The sequence below is a fragment of the Oncorhynchus tshawytscha genome, linkage group LG01 (assembly GCF_018296145.1).
Source record: "Oncorhynchus tshawytscha isolate Ot180627B linkage group LG01, Otsh_v2.0, whole genome shotgun sequence".
NCBI lineage: Eukaryota > Metazoa > Chordata > Actinopteri > Salmoniformes > Salmonidae > Oncorhynchus > Oncorhynchus tshawytscha.
The window spans coordinates 38,501,766-38,520,521 of NC_056429.1; the positions used below are offsets into that span (position 1 = coordinate 38,501,766).

Here is an 18,756-nt window from a genome sequence, read left to right on the forward strand (position 1 = left end):
GGGTCGGAAGGCGGGCTGCCTTTTTGAGAATTCGTAGGCGATCGAATAAACCCCCCACTTCCTTCCATTCAGCTAGCAAACGTGCATTCTTTGGAGAATACAATAGAAGATCTTCGCGGAGGATTAAACTACCAACGGGGCATTCAGAAACAGTAATATCTTATGCTTCACAGAGTCGTGGATGAATGACGGCACTATCAACATACAGCTGGCTGGTCATACACTGCACCGGCAGGATAGAACAGCAGGGTCTGGTAAGACAAGGGGCAACGGACGATGTATTTTTGTAAATAACCGCTGAATGAGCTGTATTCCGCTATAAGCAAACAAGAAAACACTCACCCAGAGGCGGCCCTCCTAGTAGCTGTGGACTTTAATGCAGGGAAACTTAAATCCATTTTACAACATTTCTATCAGCATGTTAAATACACGAACAGGCCGATTTATTCCTCTGAGTTTGTGTTCACGGCTGACACGTCCCTAGTGTCCTATGTGCCAAAGAAAGGCAAAAATGTGGTACTCATGAGTACGCTGCATAGGGATGGGAGAGTCTGTGTGGCCAGGAAACCAGAAATCATAATGGATTACAATGCCACAAAAGGAGGGGTGGACAACTTAGACAAGCTGTTGACTGGCTACAGTTGCAAAAGAAGAACCCTACGGTGGCCACTTGTGATATTCTTCAACATCTTCAACGCGGTTGTCATCTGAATGACATTGAACACAGATTGGAACAGGGGGAAGCTCCAGAGGAGACGGCTCTTTCTTGGGGAGCTGGGCAAGTCATTGGTAAGACCTCAAATCCAGAGGAGGCAACATATCCCAAGGACCCCAGCTTCTGCAGCCATCGTGAGGAGGTTTCAGGAGGAGGATGCTGGTGTGAGTGATGTTGTTGCATGTGTGTGTGTCTGAATCTCCTACCTTGGCTTGCTGTAACTATGTATGTGAGTGAGATGTTAGTAAAAGTCCTGAACTAAGCATTTTCATCATTGTAGATTGCATCCGGTAGCAACAAAAAGAAGCGCTGCGATGTGTGTGGACCCAAGAAAGACAGGAAGACGCAGTACACATGCATCAAGTGCAAGAAATACATTTGCAACCACACACAGTAAAACTCTGTCCTGCATGTGGTGTATAGACCAGCCTTAATTTGTGTTCAATGGGGCTCATTTATCATTTCCATAAAACACTATGTAAAATTTGTCCTTCCAATTTGTTCAGATCAAAGCAATAAACATCAATAGTGATAAACCTTGTTTCATTTATATTTGTTCAAGATAATGATTTATTCCACCCATGTTTTGATTATCTAAAAAAAAAAAAAAACTGCGCTTTTATTGATAAATGTGATCTAGCAGAGGTAAATTGCACATACTAACCATGTATGCTGTCTATATTGCTTGTAATTGGTATAAGACAACATCTAAGTATTAGGTATTTTTACAAAAATTCTGTATTGGGTCCATCAGACCTGTGAACTTTGGGTGAATAACAAAAACATGAACACCACACAAGGGATCCTTGTATAGGCTCCTAGCTATGTTACATAGACTAAAAATAAATTCTACTGCAAGAAGAACTTCAAAATGGCAGATGATGTTAATGACCCAGTAGGCCTCTCTTTACTGCCTCCCTTGGTTAAGCATTACGGATTCTACAAGCGGGACCAGACGAGTCAGAGGTAATCCCTGCCTGGTGGACTGAAAACACACAACCGTGACTAAAAGTAAAATGACCAGCTTGTCCCTCCATCTGTGCTACTGTCTAAAGGGGCTGGTGACTGGAGGGCTGGGGGACTGGAGGGTGGGTCTGTGGACACTGGGTCCTGCCAAAGCCTCCCAGCCCTGGAGGAATTGTCCCCTAGTCAAAGAGGGCTAAGAGAGAGATCGCGCGTCTGCCCCCCTCCACCTCCCTCCCTGATTTAAGCCACATCCCAGCTGTTAACACAGACTCTGATTCAATTACAGTACAGATCTGCAAAGTCCAGACTCCCGTTGTCTATGTGTCTATTGACTACATGTTAACCTACAACAACAAAAAAACGTCTGAATGTACATAGCAAAAACTTTATGGGGTGAAACTGAAAGTGCAAGGAAAATCTAACCCCAGAAAATCTGCTGATACAAAAAGAGTTAGCTAAATAAATTCAGTTAATTTATGTCAGCTACTGTTCTGTATTCAGAACATGACAACCATGATGAGGCTGTTTGCTGAAGTTGGTAACTTTGTCTGGGATCCAGGTTTGAAACAAAGGAAGGCCAGGCAGTGCACATGTTTTGCAAGCTCTGGCTTAAACTTTGACCTGGTCTTCCTTTTTACTACCTCTGCCTTTTAAATTAGCCGTGTGACAAGCCAGCCCTCACCGACTCCTCTTAGCTCATACATTTGGCATGCTTATTAGCCTCTCCCTCTCTCTCTCTGTCTCTCTCTCTCTCTCTCTCTCTCTGGCTGGCCTGACTCCACTCAAACCACCAACCCCCATATCTACCACCGCTCTCTGCCCAGCCTGACCCAGCCCAGGACAACCACCCTTCCTCACGCCACTCCCTCAGCCCATCTACAACAGCCTCATGCTCGGCAGAGCAAATTTAGGCAGCAAGCAAAAACCAACAATCCACGCTAGTGTTGGCCCTTTTTTTAATGACCCACTCAACTGTTAACTGTGTTCTTTGCCCTGCCATGCATTCAGATCAAAGCAGGCATCATACGAGGACTCCTATGGGCCTCTTCCCAATCCCACAATGCCCAAGGGATTCCATGGTCTTCCTCTTTTTTTCCGGTGGGAGAAATCCATGAGCAAGTATTTTTCTCTTAACTGTCTATTCCCGGAATCTGTATTCATTGGTTGACTGAAGGTGACATGGCAGGAAGACTCTAGAAGTGAACAGATAACTGGTGGTTAATTCAGCCATTTTGATCAGGCTAATATTCTTCTGCATGGGAAAGAGGAAAATTGGACATTCACACAAGTCCCCACATGATCAGGCAGAACAAATACAAATATTTAGTAAATTAAATAGTTTGTCCTAGTTTGTCACTGGCACTGATAGAAACCAGTGAGGAATTACAGTACTTTAAGCAGAGTGAAACTGGGTTATGGTCTCCTCTTGTGTAGATAATGGCAAAACTGTGTATGTGTTCCGGAGGTGGTCAGAGTTGTGTGTCTGAACCTGGAAGAGAGGAATGAAGGATTGACCTAAATGCATGTTGGCCTGGATGATTGGCTGGTTCGTGTGAGGACTCTCCCCTCAGGCAAACTCACATACGGGTGGTATGCTGACTGGAATGCCTTTACTACAAAACGCACGCACGCACACACAGACTTGTATGACATGTGTATATGTCACACACACAGCAAGTGTTTAGTATATGTTAGGGGACAGAGGTTCAGATGCGGTTGGCAGTGTAATGTTACCTGTGATGACGTTGATGTCAGGGTAGGTGTTTTCACAGAGCTCCACGCCTAGGCTGTCCCTCTCAAAGGCCTCCCGCAGCTCCTTCTTTACTGCTGCTGAGCCACACAGACGGTAGAGGCCCACAACCTGGAGAAAACACACACCTAGCTTAAATATTTTCCCAAATATAACCAGGTCATTCACAACCCATTCACCCACATACACAATCCGTCTAAATTGGTTCAAGGATGGTTCAAAAAATGGTTCAAAAATTCTCTTTTAACCTGTCCCTCCTCTTCATCTATACTGATTGAAGTGGATTTAAGAAGTGACATCAATAAGGGACCATGGCTTTCACCTGGATTCACCTGGTTAGTCTATGTCATGGAAAGAGCAGGTGTTAGAGCAATGTTTTGTGTATATTCAGCATGACATTCATGTGAGCATTATAATATCACTACAACCCAAAATGAATGTGAAATGCATTCATAAATTAGACATGACAGCAATTCATTTAGACTACTTTGCATTTGTCTGGGCTTGCTATCAGTAGCCAGCCATCAGCCATGGGTGGAGCATTGCACCCTGGAAGTTGAAATGCTGTCTGGGAATCGTAGTATGCTGTGTAAAATCCATTGTTGTTTCTATGATGTGTAGACTATATTGCAATATAGAAGCTTCAGAAATGAGTTTCAAAGTGTTTTTTTAATGTCATTTTGGATGCTCTGAGTCTCATATGGTTTTGCATAAGGAAAACTTTTTTATTTTTCTAAAGAAATTGAATATAGAAGATATTCTACTTGTTATTTTAGTTCTACCGGTTATTAACATATTGTTTCATGTTTAAAAAAAAGAAAGCCCAGTGGTTTCTGTGACTTTAGCTAATCAGTTGCTGTGGTATCGTTTCGGTATCGAGTATCGTTTTGGTATTGAGTAATGTTTCAGTGTTGACTATCTTGATACTTAACCTGGTATCGAAGTCAGAATTCTGGTATCGTGACAACACTAAGCTGGACACAATATCTATAGTTTTTACAGATCTACAGGCTCCAACCACATGTCTATACAGGCTACTAGCCACACTGTTCGTGCCTGAGATCTCTCGGTTCTGTCTAGCATTTCTAAACCTCACTCCCTCACACGAGAGGGAGAAAAATAGGCAGATTAGACAAGGATTTAGCTTTGTGCAAAAGTAAACAGAAGTCACTGGGCACAATGAACAAGTCCATTGAGAGAAAGCTCTACCTTTAGCTTAGGGTCAGTAGAAGCTCAGAGGAGAGAGCAGAGCAGCAGGCGCTGGTGTGACAGCTGCTAGTGAAGAGGCCTTGGCCTTATCTACTGCACTGCTGAGCAACATACATACACATGTACGCACGCACAGGAAATAATGGTCTGTCCTCGTCTTAATTAAAAACAGAATGGTTTACTCTGGTGAGTTAGGGACTTTCTGAATACACACACCACACACCACACACCACACACCACACACCACACACAACACACACCACACACACACAACTAACTAACTAACTAAGCCAATCAGTAGGGAGTGGAACTTCACAGGTTGAAAAAAGATGGTTGCACCTGCACCATTTCCAGACTTCTGACCCCTCGTAGCTTCTGATATCAGCTGGCTATTTTTGTCAATATGTCTGGTAGAGATACTGTACTTTCTTAAAGGCATCTGACTCTACTAAACACAAAAAAACATGCATTACAGCATCCACACACATTACTCGCTTCTGTGACACCAATCTGCAGTCTTTTCAGAACATCCACAATCATCCCCAAGTGCCTTAAAAGCTTCAGAGCCCCTCGGGCCATGCATTTGTGGAGACACTGAAACGAGAGTAGTCTCCATCTAGGGATACACATAATTATTTCTAAAGACATGCTATGCTGTTTGTCTGGCTCTCTCTGCCTGCCTCAGTGACAAGTCCTATAAATTCCTGTGTAATCTGGTGTAGATCCCCTCCTAACCTCTCTCAGCATGGGCCCCTGGGGGACCACAGGGTAAAGATGGCGCCAAACTGCATCTAGTGATACATAGTCATATCCCCTTACATAAGCTCTACTATGTCTTTGACATATGTGTGTCTCTTTAAAACAGAGAAAGAGAACAGGAGAGAGAAATGGAGAGAACAAGAGAGAGACATGGAGAGAGTGAGAAGGGGAGAGAGAAATAAATGGACTAGTACAAAGAAAACAGCGGTAATAAATTAACTTGGCCAGTGGCTAAAACCATTAGCACAACACTGATTGGCCCAAATGCATAGCCACCCCAGTTAGGGACAGTCCCATGGCATGCTCAGTGTCTAGGCCAGACAGTCCCTTTAGAGTAACACGGATAAATGTCCTCTATAAGAACCTGAAGGAAGGTCTACCTATGAGACTGCTGGTAGCCATATAGTCCCCTTCCCCTACTGAGGGCAAGTCCATGTAGAGCAGTCAGCCAGAGGACTGATAGATGAGCTGTGTTATGTAGTGTAGGAGAGGCCTGGAGAAAGGCCCTGGAGAATGGCCCGATGGAGGTTGCCCACCAAGGACCAGCCACTCAGGACACCTGCTGCCCGTAGCATCCTCCCTAAGATGGATGGAATTTCTATGGCAGCAGCCAGACACTTTTACTGCTGGGTGGCATCTCAGCTAATTAGAAGAAACCAGTGCCAAAGGAGAGAGACTAATTAGAGAGTCTCTCTCCTTTGGCACTCGGCATCAAAGAAGAAGACGGGAAGAAGAGGTATAGAGCAGTTCTCATATGGTACATGTGTAGCCAGCCTCCCAATACCCCTGCTGCCTGTCTCGCTCTGTTCCATCTCTCTCTCTTTCTGTATCACATAAAAGGCCACTTGCAACATGAAAACAAGAAGGCCTGTTATGTGATGCATGGTCTAATGTCTGCCACTCAACCAGAATCATCCAGAACTCGCCTCTGGACATGTTCCTCTCTCACCGAATGCTGAGTAACCAGGCCACTCACTCAGCTTGCTGGCTGGCTGTCACAATATGAAAGCACTGTACTGGATATTCCTTGCCAAAATCAGTAGTTGGCTAACTAAGAAAGTCCAAGGTCTAAATAAGGGCTCTCTGACAGTCCAAGACCTGTGGGCCAAATGTTCATTGTTGGACATAAAAGGCTGTAAAAACATTAAACATTAACACCATGAACTGAACTCACCTGGCAGCCTCTCGTCTCGATCTCCGTGATGCACTTCTCAATGAGCAGGGGCAGCATGAGTCCTGTATTTTCCCTCACAACCACCCTCCAGGCCTCCACCCCAAACATCTGTGGCTCCCGGTCCCCATTGTAGCCTCCATCCAGGGAGTTCTGCCACTGCTCCATCAGGTTCAGCTTCACGTAGATCAGGCCTCGAGGCTCCAGCTTCACCGCCAGCTGATGACTCCTGGTCACCCTGAAGAGTGCCGGTAACACCACTGTGCCGTAACAGCACACCCGGTTCTTCTTGGGTGTGGGGTCCCAGCTGAACACCACTAGTTTCAGGTGCTGGGCGTTCTCCAGCTCAATGTTGAAGGTGTGGTCCATGTCTAGGAAGGTGGTCCGACAGGTGAGCAGGGCAGTGCGCGCCTTGTTGACCGAATCCACCTGGATGGCACAGTAGACGTCTCGGGAGTCGAAGCGTGGTGGCTTGAGGTCCTCGGCGCCGTAGAAGTGCAGGCTCATCAGGCCCGAGATGTATTGGGTGCACTTAGGCTGTTCTGTGAAGGCGTAGTGGCGGAAAGCGTCAATGTCTAGTTCTGTGCCATGCAGCCTGGGGCTGCCACTTCCTCCTGTTACTCCTCCAGCTCCTGTTCTCTCTCCTCCGCCAGTGGCTGGGTCTTTCTCCTTCCCATTGCCTCCCTTGGCCTCTGAGGACCCGTGCTTCCCAGACTTGGTCACCAGTTCTGGGGAGTCCCCGTCACTGAGGTAGCCCCCCTTGCTAGCCGACTTGGAGGTCCCGCTGCTCTTCATCTTGCTGTAGCTTTGCTGCGTCGACACACTGCTGTCCAGGTGATACCTCGAGATCACATTATGGCTAGCCACCGCCCCCTGCCCACCCCTTGGGGACAACCTGGGAGGAGCTGGGCCTGGTTCTGACCCGTAATTGTTTTTGGGACACTGGGTCCTTGTCTTTAAGATGCTGCTCTCGCTGGCTCCGTTGCAGCTGCTGTTGTTGTTGCTAGGGGTCCCTTTTACGCTGAGCTTGCGGCTGAGTTCTGGAAGCTTCTTCATCTTCATGGAGAGTTTCCTGACAGTGCGTGGAGACTTGATCCTGTCCGGGAATGACCAGTTGAGGGAGCTTCCCTTTTTGGCAGGGTTGAGGCCTGAGGGCGGCGGGAAGTCAGGGATGGCCATTTCAGGGGCTTCTGCTGCAGGGAAACAACCAGGACAGAGAGAGCGGTAGACATCATTTTAAACTATGAAAATACACCAAGATAATAGATTACCAAGATATTACACCAAGATAACACTCAACCTCGTGGCACTAAAGAAGGGCACTGGAAAGATTTCTTAAATTCATTTGCCATGTACTTACTGTATACAGTTGAGGTCAGAAGTTTACACACATTTAGGTTGGAGTCAATAAAACTAATTTTTCAACACCTCCACAAGTATCTTGTTAACAAACTATAGTTTTGGCAAGTCGGTTAGGACATCTACTTTGTGCATGACACAAGTAATTTTCCAACAATTGTTTACAGACAGATTATTTCACTTATAATTCACTGTATCACAATTCCAGTGGGTCAGAAGTTTACATATACTATGTTGACTGTGCCTTTAAACAGCTTGGAAAATTCCAGAAAATGATGTCATGGCTTAGAAGCTTCTGATAGGCTAATTGACATAATTTGAGTCAATTGGAGGTGTACCTGGGGATGTAATTTAAGGCCAACCTTCCAACTCAGTGCCTCTTTGCTTGACATCATGGGAAAATCAAAAGAAATCAGCCAAGACCTCAGAAAAAAAATGGTAGACCTCCACAAGTCTAGTTTTCAAATGCCTGAAGGTACCACGTTCATCTGTACAAACAATAGTACGCAAGTATAAACACCATGGGACCATGCAGCTGTCATACCGCTCAGGAAGGAGACATGTTCTCTCTCCTAGAAATGAACATACTTTGGTGCAAAAAGTGCAAATCAATCCCAGAACAACAACAAAGGACCTTGTGAAGATGCTAGAGGAAACAGGTACCGAAGTATCTATATCCACAGTAAAACGAGTCCTATGAAATGAATCACTATTATTATGCTGACATTTCAAATTCTTAAAATAAAGTGGTGATCCTAACTGACCTAAAACAGGCAATATTTACTAGGATTAAATGTCAGGAATTGTGAAAAACGGAGTTAAAATTATTTTGGCTTAGGTGTATGTAAACTTCCGACTTCAACTGTAAGTCAGTGTTTAGCTTTTCACTTTGTGAGCAAAGATTAGACATCTGACATTTAGACAGGGGTTTAAATTAGACTAATATGGGACTAAATTCAATCGCATTACACTGTTGGCAACCACTTGCATACCAGGTCAGACCATGATAAACTTCACCATTGAAAAAAAAAATAGGTCAGCCCTTAGCTAATAATTCATTCTAGTGTTGTGTTTAATTGAATTAAATGCTGGGGAAATTCAAATTAGATTACGCCAGATCTTATTTGCAAAGGTGCACGCAAGCCACGGCTGAAACAAACTGCTTCACAAAGAGGAATGCTTCACGGCGCATGGCTAACATTACTGAAGGCAGTCTGTTACTCTAGGTATAGATACTGTATGTCTGGTATGCATCTATAACTTGCCTAACAGGGATATGAACTTACATTCAGGAATGTTAGTCAGAGACAAGACAGAAGCTGTCACAGCCGTCGTTCAAGGAAGATCAAAGCGCAGCGTGGTAAGCGTACATTCTTTTACTTGTTAAAATGTCGCCACAAAACACGACCGTGAAGCTTACAAGGGCTATTGTACCCCTAACAAAGTCAAATTCCCACAATGACAAAAGGCTGCCTAAGTATGATTCCCAATCAGAGACAACGATAGACAGCTGTCCCTGATTGAGAACCATACCCGGCCAAAACATAGAAATACAAAAACATAGAAAACAGATCATAGAATGCCCACCCAAATCACACCCTGACCAAACCAAATAGAGACATAAAAAGCTTCTATAAGGTCAGGGCATGACAGTACCCCTGCAAAACCTGAACCTATAGGGGAGGGTCCGGGTGGGCATCTATCCGTGGTGGCGGCTCAGGCCAGGCTAGCTACAGCTTAGATCAGGGATGGGCAACCTGGAAGCAAGTTTGCTGCAATTCTACACATTTTGCCATGGGGCGGAGAGAAATGTTTGCAGTTTTAATGATTATATCTGAGTGAGACTGACTTACAAAATCAATAATTAACCATGATAACAAGTTCAGATAGCTGGCTGCTAATCTAATTTAGCAATCTAAAAATTTTGACTGACATAACAAGAGAAAAACTGCTGATGCACAACCACATTTCGAAATGGTACCTTGTGTATTCTACGATTCTTCTATGGTATATTGGCGATCACACAATTGAATGTGCATCCTGCCACCTACTATACGAGATGGAATCAGGATTCCCCAAAAAACGGAAATATAAAAAAACGTACAAAAAATAAATAAATAAAACAGATCTGATCCCTACACGAGCTCAAGGGGAGCCTGGGAGGGCGGGTCTTCTGGCGCCAGTACCCCTTGCAAGTCTTTCCTTGAGTCCCAAAAACCTTTCTGCTGCAGCCACAATAATGTCTAGTTTCTTCCACTTTTTTGAGACCTGTGCTGTACAGTTTCTAACTGTGGCAATGAACGCAACGCAAATCCACCTTTTTAACACACATGGTATCTTTTGTCTGGCAGCAATCAAACTACTATTATAACTCGCAACAAGTTCAGACCCTGAGTTCAAACATTTTATGGGGGATTGATCGGAGGTCCTTCAAAAGTGGGGTCGCGGGTTGCATGCCGGCAGTTGCCCATTCCCGGACCGGATGCTTGAGCCATTTCAAATGTAAAATAGTGCTTTTCCATTCGCTTTCTAAATAGGATTTACTCCCTTCGTTACCCTCTTCCCTTTTCACGCACTACAGGGAAAATACCTTCAGCTTCAAGGGAGATGATGCCCAAAACATGTAACACAGTGGAAAATTATGATGGAAAATAAGTATTTGGTCAATAACAAAAGTTTCTCAATACTTTGTTATATACCCTTTGTTGGCCATGACAGAGGTCAAACGTTTTCTGTAAGTCTTCACAAGGTTTTCAGACACTGTTGCTGGAATTTTGGCCCATTCCTCCATGCAGATCTCCTCTAGAGCAGTGATGTTTTGGGGCTGTTGCTGGGCAACACAGACTTTCAACTCCCTCCAAAGATTTTCTATGGGGTTGAGAGCTGGAGACTGGCTAGGCCACTCTTCATTGCCCGGGTGGTGTGTTTGGGATCATTGTCATGCTGAAAGACCCAGCCACATTTCATCTTTAATGCCCTTGCTGATGGAAGGAGGTTTTCACTCACAATCTCACGATACATGGCCCCATTCATTCTTTCCTTTACACGGATCAGTCGTCCTGGTCCCTTTGCAGAAAAACAGCCCCAAAGCATGATGTTTCCACCTCCATGCTTCACAGTAGATATGGTGTTCTTTGGATGCAACTCAGCATTCTTTGTCCTCCAAACACGACGAGTTGAGTTTTTACCAAAAAGTTCTAATTTGGTTTCATCTGACCATATTACATTCTCCCAATCTTCTTCTGGATCATTCAAATGCTCTCTAGCAAACTTCAGACGGGCCTGGACATGTACTGGCTTAAGCAGGGGGACATGTCTGGCACTGCAGGATTTGAGTCCCTGGCGGCATAGTGTGTTACTGATGGTAGGCTTTGTTACTTTTGTCCCAGCTCTCTGCAGGTCATTCACTAGGTCCCCCCGTGTGGTTCTGGGATTTTTGCTCACTATAGATAGCGTGTCTCGAGTGAGCCATGTTTCAGTGAAACAGAACGTTACAATCTCTGATGTCTCTCTGGAAGGCAACCCTTGCTTGGATTTCGTCTACCTTGTTGTCAAGAGACTGGACATTGGCGAGTAGTATGCTCGGGAGCGGTGCGCGATGTGCCTGTCTACGGAGCCTGACCAGAAGACCGCTCCGTCTGCCCCTTCTACGGCGCCGTTGTTTTTGGGTCACCGGCTGGGATCCGATCCATTGTCCTGGGTGGTAGGCCAAACAGAGGATCCGCTTCGGGAAAGTCATATTCCTGGTCGTAATGTTGGTGAGTTGACGTTGCTCTTACATACAATAGTTCCTCCCGACTGTATGTAATAAAACCTAAGATTACCTGGGGTAACAATGTAAGAAATAACAAAAAAATGTAAGAAATAACACATAAAAAAAAAATACTGCATAGTTTCCTCGGAATTCTAAGCGAGGCGGCTATCTCTGTCAGCGCTGGAATGCCAAGATTGTAGCGTCATATCCAAGAAGACTCCATGCTGTAATTGCTGCCAAATGTGATTCAACAAAGTACGGAGTAAAGGGTCTGAATACTTATGTAAATGTGATATTTCAGTTTTTATAAATTAGCAACATTTCTAAAAACCTGTTCTTGCTTTGTCATTATAGAGTATTGTGTATAGATTGATGAGGGAAAAAAACTATTTAATACATTTTAGAATAAAGCTGTAGAGCAACAAAATGTGAAAAAAGTCAAGGTATCTGAATACTTTCCGAAGGCATGGTATATTGTACAGAACCTAAAACACTCACCAGTGTTTGATTTGGTGCACTGCAGTACTAGTATCTACATTCATGGCCTCCGAAGACAGTCAATATCTAGTACAAGTAAAACAAAAACGTGATTTAATTTCTTTAACATTGCATTACTTTCTGGGCACAATTCTTTTACAGTTGAAAATAAGACATTAAATCACTTGAAAACAGGCTACAATGTGCCTATTCTCTCTTTACAGTTCTCACGTGTGTATCATTCCATTTTTCTGTTTTCAAACTGCAAGTTCCTCCACATTGCTGAGACAAAGGAGTCATTCTATTGGCTAATCACTGAAAGAGCGCAAAGCAGAGGGAGAGAGAGGGAGTCAGAAAGAGGGTGAGAATGGAGAATGAGAGAAAAAGAGAGGCAATATAGAGAGGGAATAGGAGTAAAAGAGAGAGTAAGAGAGATGAGAGTAACATTTTTTAGAGAAGATGACAACATCCCCTGCTCTATTTTCAGAGAGGCCTGCTGTGCTATTCTGGTGAGGGATAAAAGCTTTGCATGCTTTGGTTCGGCTGGCGCCTAGCTGAACTCTGTTAGGCGAACCGAACGAGTGTGCTCCATACTCCCTTAAAAGACCTTCACTTGAAAAAAAGAGACAAAGCAGCAACAGTACTGTTTGTCCATCATGAGACTCCGCGGGCCTGTATACTCTTCCTCAAAATAGTCCGAATTAATCTAAGATACCGTAACTCAAGAAATCTGTCATTCATTTTGACGTGTTTGACAATCGGACTAAAATGTTTGGTGCAGTATTTCTCAACTGATAAAAATGTGCATGAAAACGAGTCATCTGTTGTTGAATGACAACAAATATTTAATTGAAGAACCCCTACTGTTGACCGACGAAAGGGCGCAGACTTTGGCTCCGTAATTCGACCGAAGACCAAAACGAGAAAAAACCCGTCACAAAATGGCATCATTATATATGCACGGAATGTTTCTAACTGTTTCGGATGGGAATGATGCGGACGCCTTAAGAGGGAGGCAGGGAATGGGCAGAGGAGGGGTAAGAGGGAGGCAAGGAGGGGCCAGAGGAGGTGTCAGAAGCTGTAGAAAAGGGTAAAGGGGAAAGAATAGTGCAGGGTGGGTTGCTGCATGCATGGAGAGGTGCAAAGGAGGAGGTATGGAGTATGGGGGGGACTAAGGCACCCCTTGTCCTGAGAATCAGAGGCCTGGCCAGTGAAAAGGGGTGTTCTGACATTCCATAATAAACCATGTTTAGGCTCCCTTCCTTTTCCTCTGGCGGCTGAACATACTTCCCTGTCAGCTAGTGCTTCATCATGATAACAAACACCAACACAGAGAGGGGGGAAAAGCCTCTGGAAGAAGTGCCAAACAACATCTAAAGTTGGGCCATGTCCCAGATATTGAGGTTTAGGTTTGGCCAAACTCACGACTCACACTGAAACCACTGGAACACACGTTTGACCAATCAGACTGCGTACCCAAAACTAACCGTTTCATAATTCCCCCATAAGAAAAAAACGTGTTAAGTGTATGTTCAAAATCATTGTCAATATCATTGTCAAATCAATATTTGAAATCTGTTTTCAGATTAGTACATGTGGAAATGTCTTCGGCAATTATCCAAAAATCTAATGGTATAAACAGAACCCTCATCCACAACAGCCAACCGGGTCAAATCAGGTGGATATAACATTTACCAAGTATAATAATATTACCTAAAAAAACATTTCCAATGACTACTGTGCTGTTTTCCATAGTTCCCTCACAGCTCTCTTCTGTAGCCATTCACCCTCTGGCAACAGCAGAGACAGAAGGAAAGACACCGACACCCTCTACCTGATATTCAGGGGCACTGTTTGATACTTAACATCGTGGGGTCATGTTCATAAGGTCAAAGGGCGAAGGGTTGCATTCCACCCGCTGGAACCGGAGCTGAGTGACCAGTGTCACCCCCACCCTCCATACCCCATACCCCTCGCCCCCGTACCCTCTGTGACCCCCAGGCCGACCCCAGGCAGCCTGCCACTGACACCTCTCACAAAGAGCAGGAATTTATGGCCCTTGGCTTGATTGCCTGTAACAATGTTCTGGGCCCAGACAGCTGCTAAGAGAGGGAACGGTCTGTTTATTTTCGAAGGACTGTGTGTGTGTGTGCGTGCAGGTTTTTTTCCGGAATAAAAATGGGGCTTAGGTGGTGGGCGTGGCCATGGGTGTGGCCAATGGTGCAGTCGCCAACCTAACATTTTAGAGGCCCTCCTGGCCGCAGTGACAATATTAATCTGTTTTAAAGTTTTTCCTGCACTTCTACACATTTTGCCATGTGGTGGAGATACCATGATACAGTTTAATGCAAATTTCCTGCAATTTTACGCGTTGCCATCAAAATATATTGTAAATATATGTATTTATAACCCTTGACTTTTTTCCACATTTTCTTGTGTTACAGCCTAAATTTCAAATGGATTAAATGGAGATTTTGTGTCTGGCCTACGCACAATACCCCATAATGTCAAAGTGGAAACAGCTCAGGGAAAACAGCTCAGCCACCACCATGAGGCCAATGGTGACTTTAAAACCGTTACAGAGTTCATTGGCTGTGATAGGAGAAAACTGAGGATGGATCAACAACATTATAGTTACTCCACAATACTAACCTAAATGACAGAGTGAAAAGGAGGAAGCCTGTACAGAATACAAATATTCCAAAACATGCATCCTGTTTGCAATAAGGCACTAAAGTAAAACTGAAAGCAATTAACTTTATGTCCTGAACTGCAAAAATATGGTAAAGAAATTAACTTAATGTCCTGAATACAAAGTACTATGTTTGGGGAAAATCCAGCAAAACACATCAGTATGTACCACTCTTCATATTTTCAAGCATGGTGGTGGCTGCATCATGTTATGGGTATGCTTGTCATCGGCAAGGACTAGGGAGTTTTTTAGGATAAAAATAAATGAAATAGAGCTAAGCACAGGTAAAATCCTAGAAGAAAACAGGGTTCAGTATGCTTTCCAAAAGACACTGGGAGACAAATTCACCTTTCAGCAGGGCAATAACCTAAAACACTAGGCCAAATCTGCACTGGAGTTGCTTATAAAGACGACATTGAATGTTCCTGAGTGGCCTAGTTACAGTTTTGACTTAAATCGGTTTGAAAATCTATGGAAAATGGCTGTCTAGCAATGATCAACAACCACCTTGACAGAGCTTGACATTTTTTTTAAAGAACAATTTGCAAATATTGTACAATCCAGGTGTGCAAAGCTCTTAAACACTTACCCAGAAAGACTCAACTCAAATTGCTGCCAACGGTGACACAGGGTTGTGAATACTTATGTAAATGAGATATTTATGTTTTCCATTTGTCATTTAAGGGGTATTGTGTGTAACACAACAACATGTGGAATAAGTCAAGGGGTATGAATACTCCCTGAAGGCACTGTATACACTGAACAAAAACAAACGCAACAATTTTAAAGATTTTACTGAGTTACAGTTCAAATGAGGTAAATCAGTCAATTGAAATGAATTCATTAAGCTCTAATCTATGGATTTCACATGATTGGGAATAAAGATATGCATCTGTTGAGCACAGATACCTGAAAAAAAGGTAGGAGCATGGATAAGAAACCAGTCAGTATCTGATGTGACCACAATTTTTCTCATGCAGCGTGACACATCTCCTTTGCATAGAATTGATCAGGCTGTTGATTGTGGTCTGTGGAATGTTTTCCCACTCCTCTTCTATGGCTGTGCGAAGTTGCTGGATATTGGCGGGAACTGGAACGCGCTGTCGTACACGTCAATCAAGAATATCCCGAAACATGCTCAGTGGGTGACATGTCTGGTGAGTATGCAGGCCATGGAAGAACTAGGACATTTTCAGTTACAAGGAATAGTTTACAGATGCTTGCGACATGGGGCCATGCATTATCATGCTGAAACATGAGGTGATGGTGGCGGACGAATGGCACGACAATGGGCCTCCGGATCTCGTCCCGCCATCTCTGTCCATTCAAATTACCATCAATAAAATGCAATTGTGTTCGTTGTCCGTAGCTTCTGCTGGCCCATACCATAACCCCACCTCCACCATGGGGCACTCTGTTCACAATGTTAACATCAGCAAACCACTCACAGAACGCCATACACGCTGTCTGCCATCTGCCCTGTACAGTTGAAATAGGGATTCATCCGTGAAGAGCACACTTCTCCAGCATGCCAGCGGCCGCCAAAGGTGAGCATTTGCCCACTGAAGTCAGTTTACAATACCAAACTGCAGTCAAGGCAAGACCCTGGTAAGGACGACGAGCACGCAGATGAGCTTCCCTGAGACATTTTCTGACAGTTTATGCAGAAATGATTTGGTTGTGCAAACCCACAGTTTCATCAGCTGTCTGGGTGGCTGGTCTCAGACGATCCCGCAGGTGAAGAAGCAGGATGTGGAGGTTCTGGGCTAGCGTGATTACATGTGGTCTAGGCTGTGACGCTGGTTGGAGATACTGCCTAATTCCCTAAAATTACGATGGAGGAGGCTTATGGTAGATAAAATTAACATTCAATATTCTGGCAACAGCTCTGGTAGACATTCCTGCAGTCATTATGCAAATTGCCTACTCCCTTGAGACATATGTGGCATTGTGTTGTATGACAAAACTGCACATTTTAGAGTGGCCTTTTATTGTTCCCAGCACAAGGTGCACCTGTGTAATGATCATACTGTTAAATCAGCTTCTTGATATGCCACACATCATGTGGATGGATTATCTTGGCAAAGGAGAAATGCACACTAACAGGGATGTTAACAAATGTGTGTACAACATTTTAGAGAAATAAACTTTTTGTGGGTCTGGAAAATTTCTGAGATGTTTTATTTCAGCTCATAAAACATGGAACACTTTACATGTTGCTTTCATATTTTTGCTCAGTCATTCAAACTAGTTTTTCAACCACTCCACAAATGTCTTGTTAACAAACTATAGTTTTGGCAAGTCGGTCCGGGCATCTACTTTGTGCATGACAAGTCATTTTTCCAACAATTGTTTACAGACAGATTATTTCACTGTATCACAAACTCTTTGGCATGAATGCCAAGCATCACGTTTGGAGGAAACCTTGCACCATCCCTATGGTGAAACATGGTGGTAGCAGCATCATGCTGTGGGGTTGTTTTTCAGTGACAGGGAGTGAGAGACTAGTCAGGATCAAGGCAAAGATGAATGGAGCAGAGAGATCAGAGCACTCAGGACCTCAGACTGGGGTGAAGGTTCACCTTTCAATAGGACAACAACCCTAAGCACACAGCCAAGACGACACAGGAGTGGCTTCGGGACAAGTCTCTGAATGTCCTTGAGTGGTTCAGCCAGAGTCCGGACTTGAACCCGGTCGAACATCTCTGGAGAGACCTGAAAATAGCTGTGCAGCGACGCTCGCCATCCAACCTGACAGAGCTTGAGGATCTGCAGAGAATAATTGGAGTAACTCCAATTAGGAAAATAATAGTTTGCAGGAAAAATAATTGTTTGTCACAGCAGGAAAATAATCCTACAGCAAAATGTGAATTACTATGTGGATTATAGTTAAATGGACATTTTTTGTAGGGGTTGATACATTTTCCATTAGGGCAAATCAATTCTGACATTTTTAAGTGGAAATTTCAAACTTTAGAAGCCTTTTTAAACCTTGAACACACAAGTTTGCATTTCCGGCTGTGCATGAAAGTTCTCAGCAACAGAAGAGGGATCAAATTAAGGTTCAATATCTGTATATAAGGAATAGGATACCATTTGGGATGCAGCGAGAGATTCTACTCTATTGGTGGCTCTCCTTGTGCTCTAAATCATTCAGTGCTGGATTCCTTTCAGGACTCCGAAGGCGTTTCATTACAATGGTGACCAAACCCCTGCTAACATAGACTGCGTCTGAAATGGCACCGTATTCCCTATATATTGCACTACTTTTGACCAAAGGGTGCCAATTGGGATGCAACAATAGCCAGGCATGCAGGCAGTCTCTTCCTGGTCTCATTTGCACAGCAACATGGCTACCTGCCAACGCAGCTTGTCCTGCTCTCTATATAGGCTAAGGAAGCTACTACAACAGGAATTTAATCTCAGCTCAGACCTCCTCTATATCTCCAGCACAGTGTGTGTGTGCGTGCATGTGCATACGTGCATGCACAAGTGTATTTGTGTGTGTGTTCGTCTATTTTCTAAATTCATGAAATTATCATTAATTTACTACAGTACTGCACTTTTGCTGACTGATCCAATCAAAACAACCATAAAAATAGAGCTGACCACATATGACCCCATCGGTCCAACTACCAGATTCCCATCCAGGCGCTAAGGGAACACTTTGCCTCTAAATGTGCTCTATAGTCCATCAATCATTATCCTCAATACAAACGCAGCATTCAGCAAAGAGTCTAAGGGTGTATCCGGTTAGGAAAACGATCCAACCAGCTGGACAGACAGAGAGATAAAGGGTCTTGTGTTGGAGTGGGTCATTCTAATCTAACGTGCACAAATACATTATTATTCAACAGACATTATTTCGAGCCAATACAAAGCGTTATCCATTTTTAGCCAGTTG

At 43.9% G+C, this 18,756-nt stretch overlaps 1 protein-coding gene across 6 annotated transcripts in view; it reads right to left on the minus strand.

Annotated features, from left to right (window-relative positions):
* Positions 1 to 18,756, minus strand: part of LOC112250445 (rho GTPase-activating protein SYDE2) — a 90,203-nt gene that overhangs the window by 36,496 nt on the left and 34,951 nt on the right. For 2 of the 6 annotated variants that reach the window (XM_024420599.2, XM_024420626.2), the window contains exons 3-4: positions 6,574 to 7,763; positions 3,416 to 3,542 (exon numbers count right to left, since the gene is read on the minus strand). In XM_024420599.2, the coding sequence (XP_024276367.1) occupies positions 3,416 to 3,542; positions 6,574 to 7,763 (1,317 nt within the window). Of the gene's footprint in view, positions 1 to 401; positions 2,875 to 3,415; positions 3,543 to 6,573; positions 7,764 to 9,215; positions 9,360 to 18,756 lie in introns of those variants that run through there. The other 4 variants (XM_024420644.2, XM_024420635.2, XM_024420617.2 and 1 more) reach the window with 4 other exon arrangements.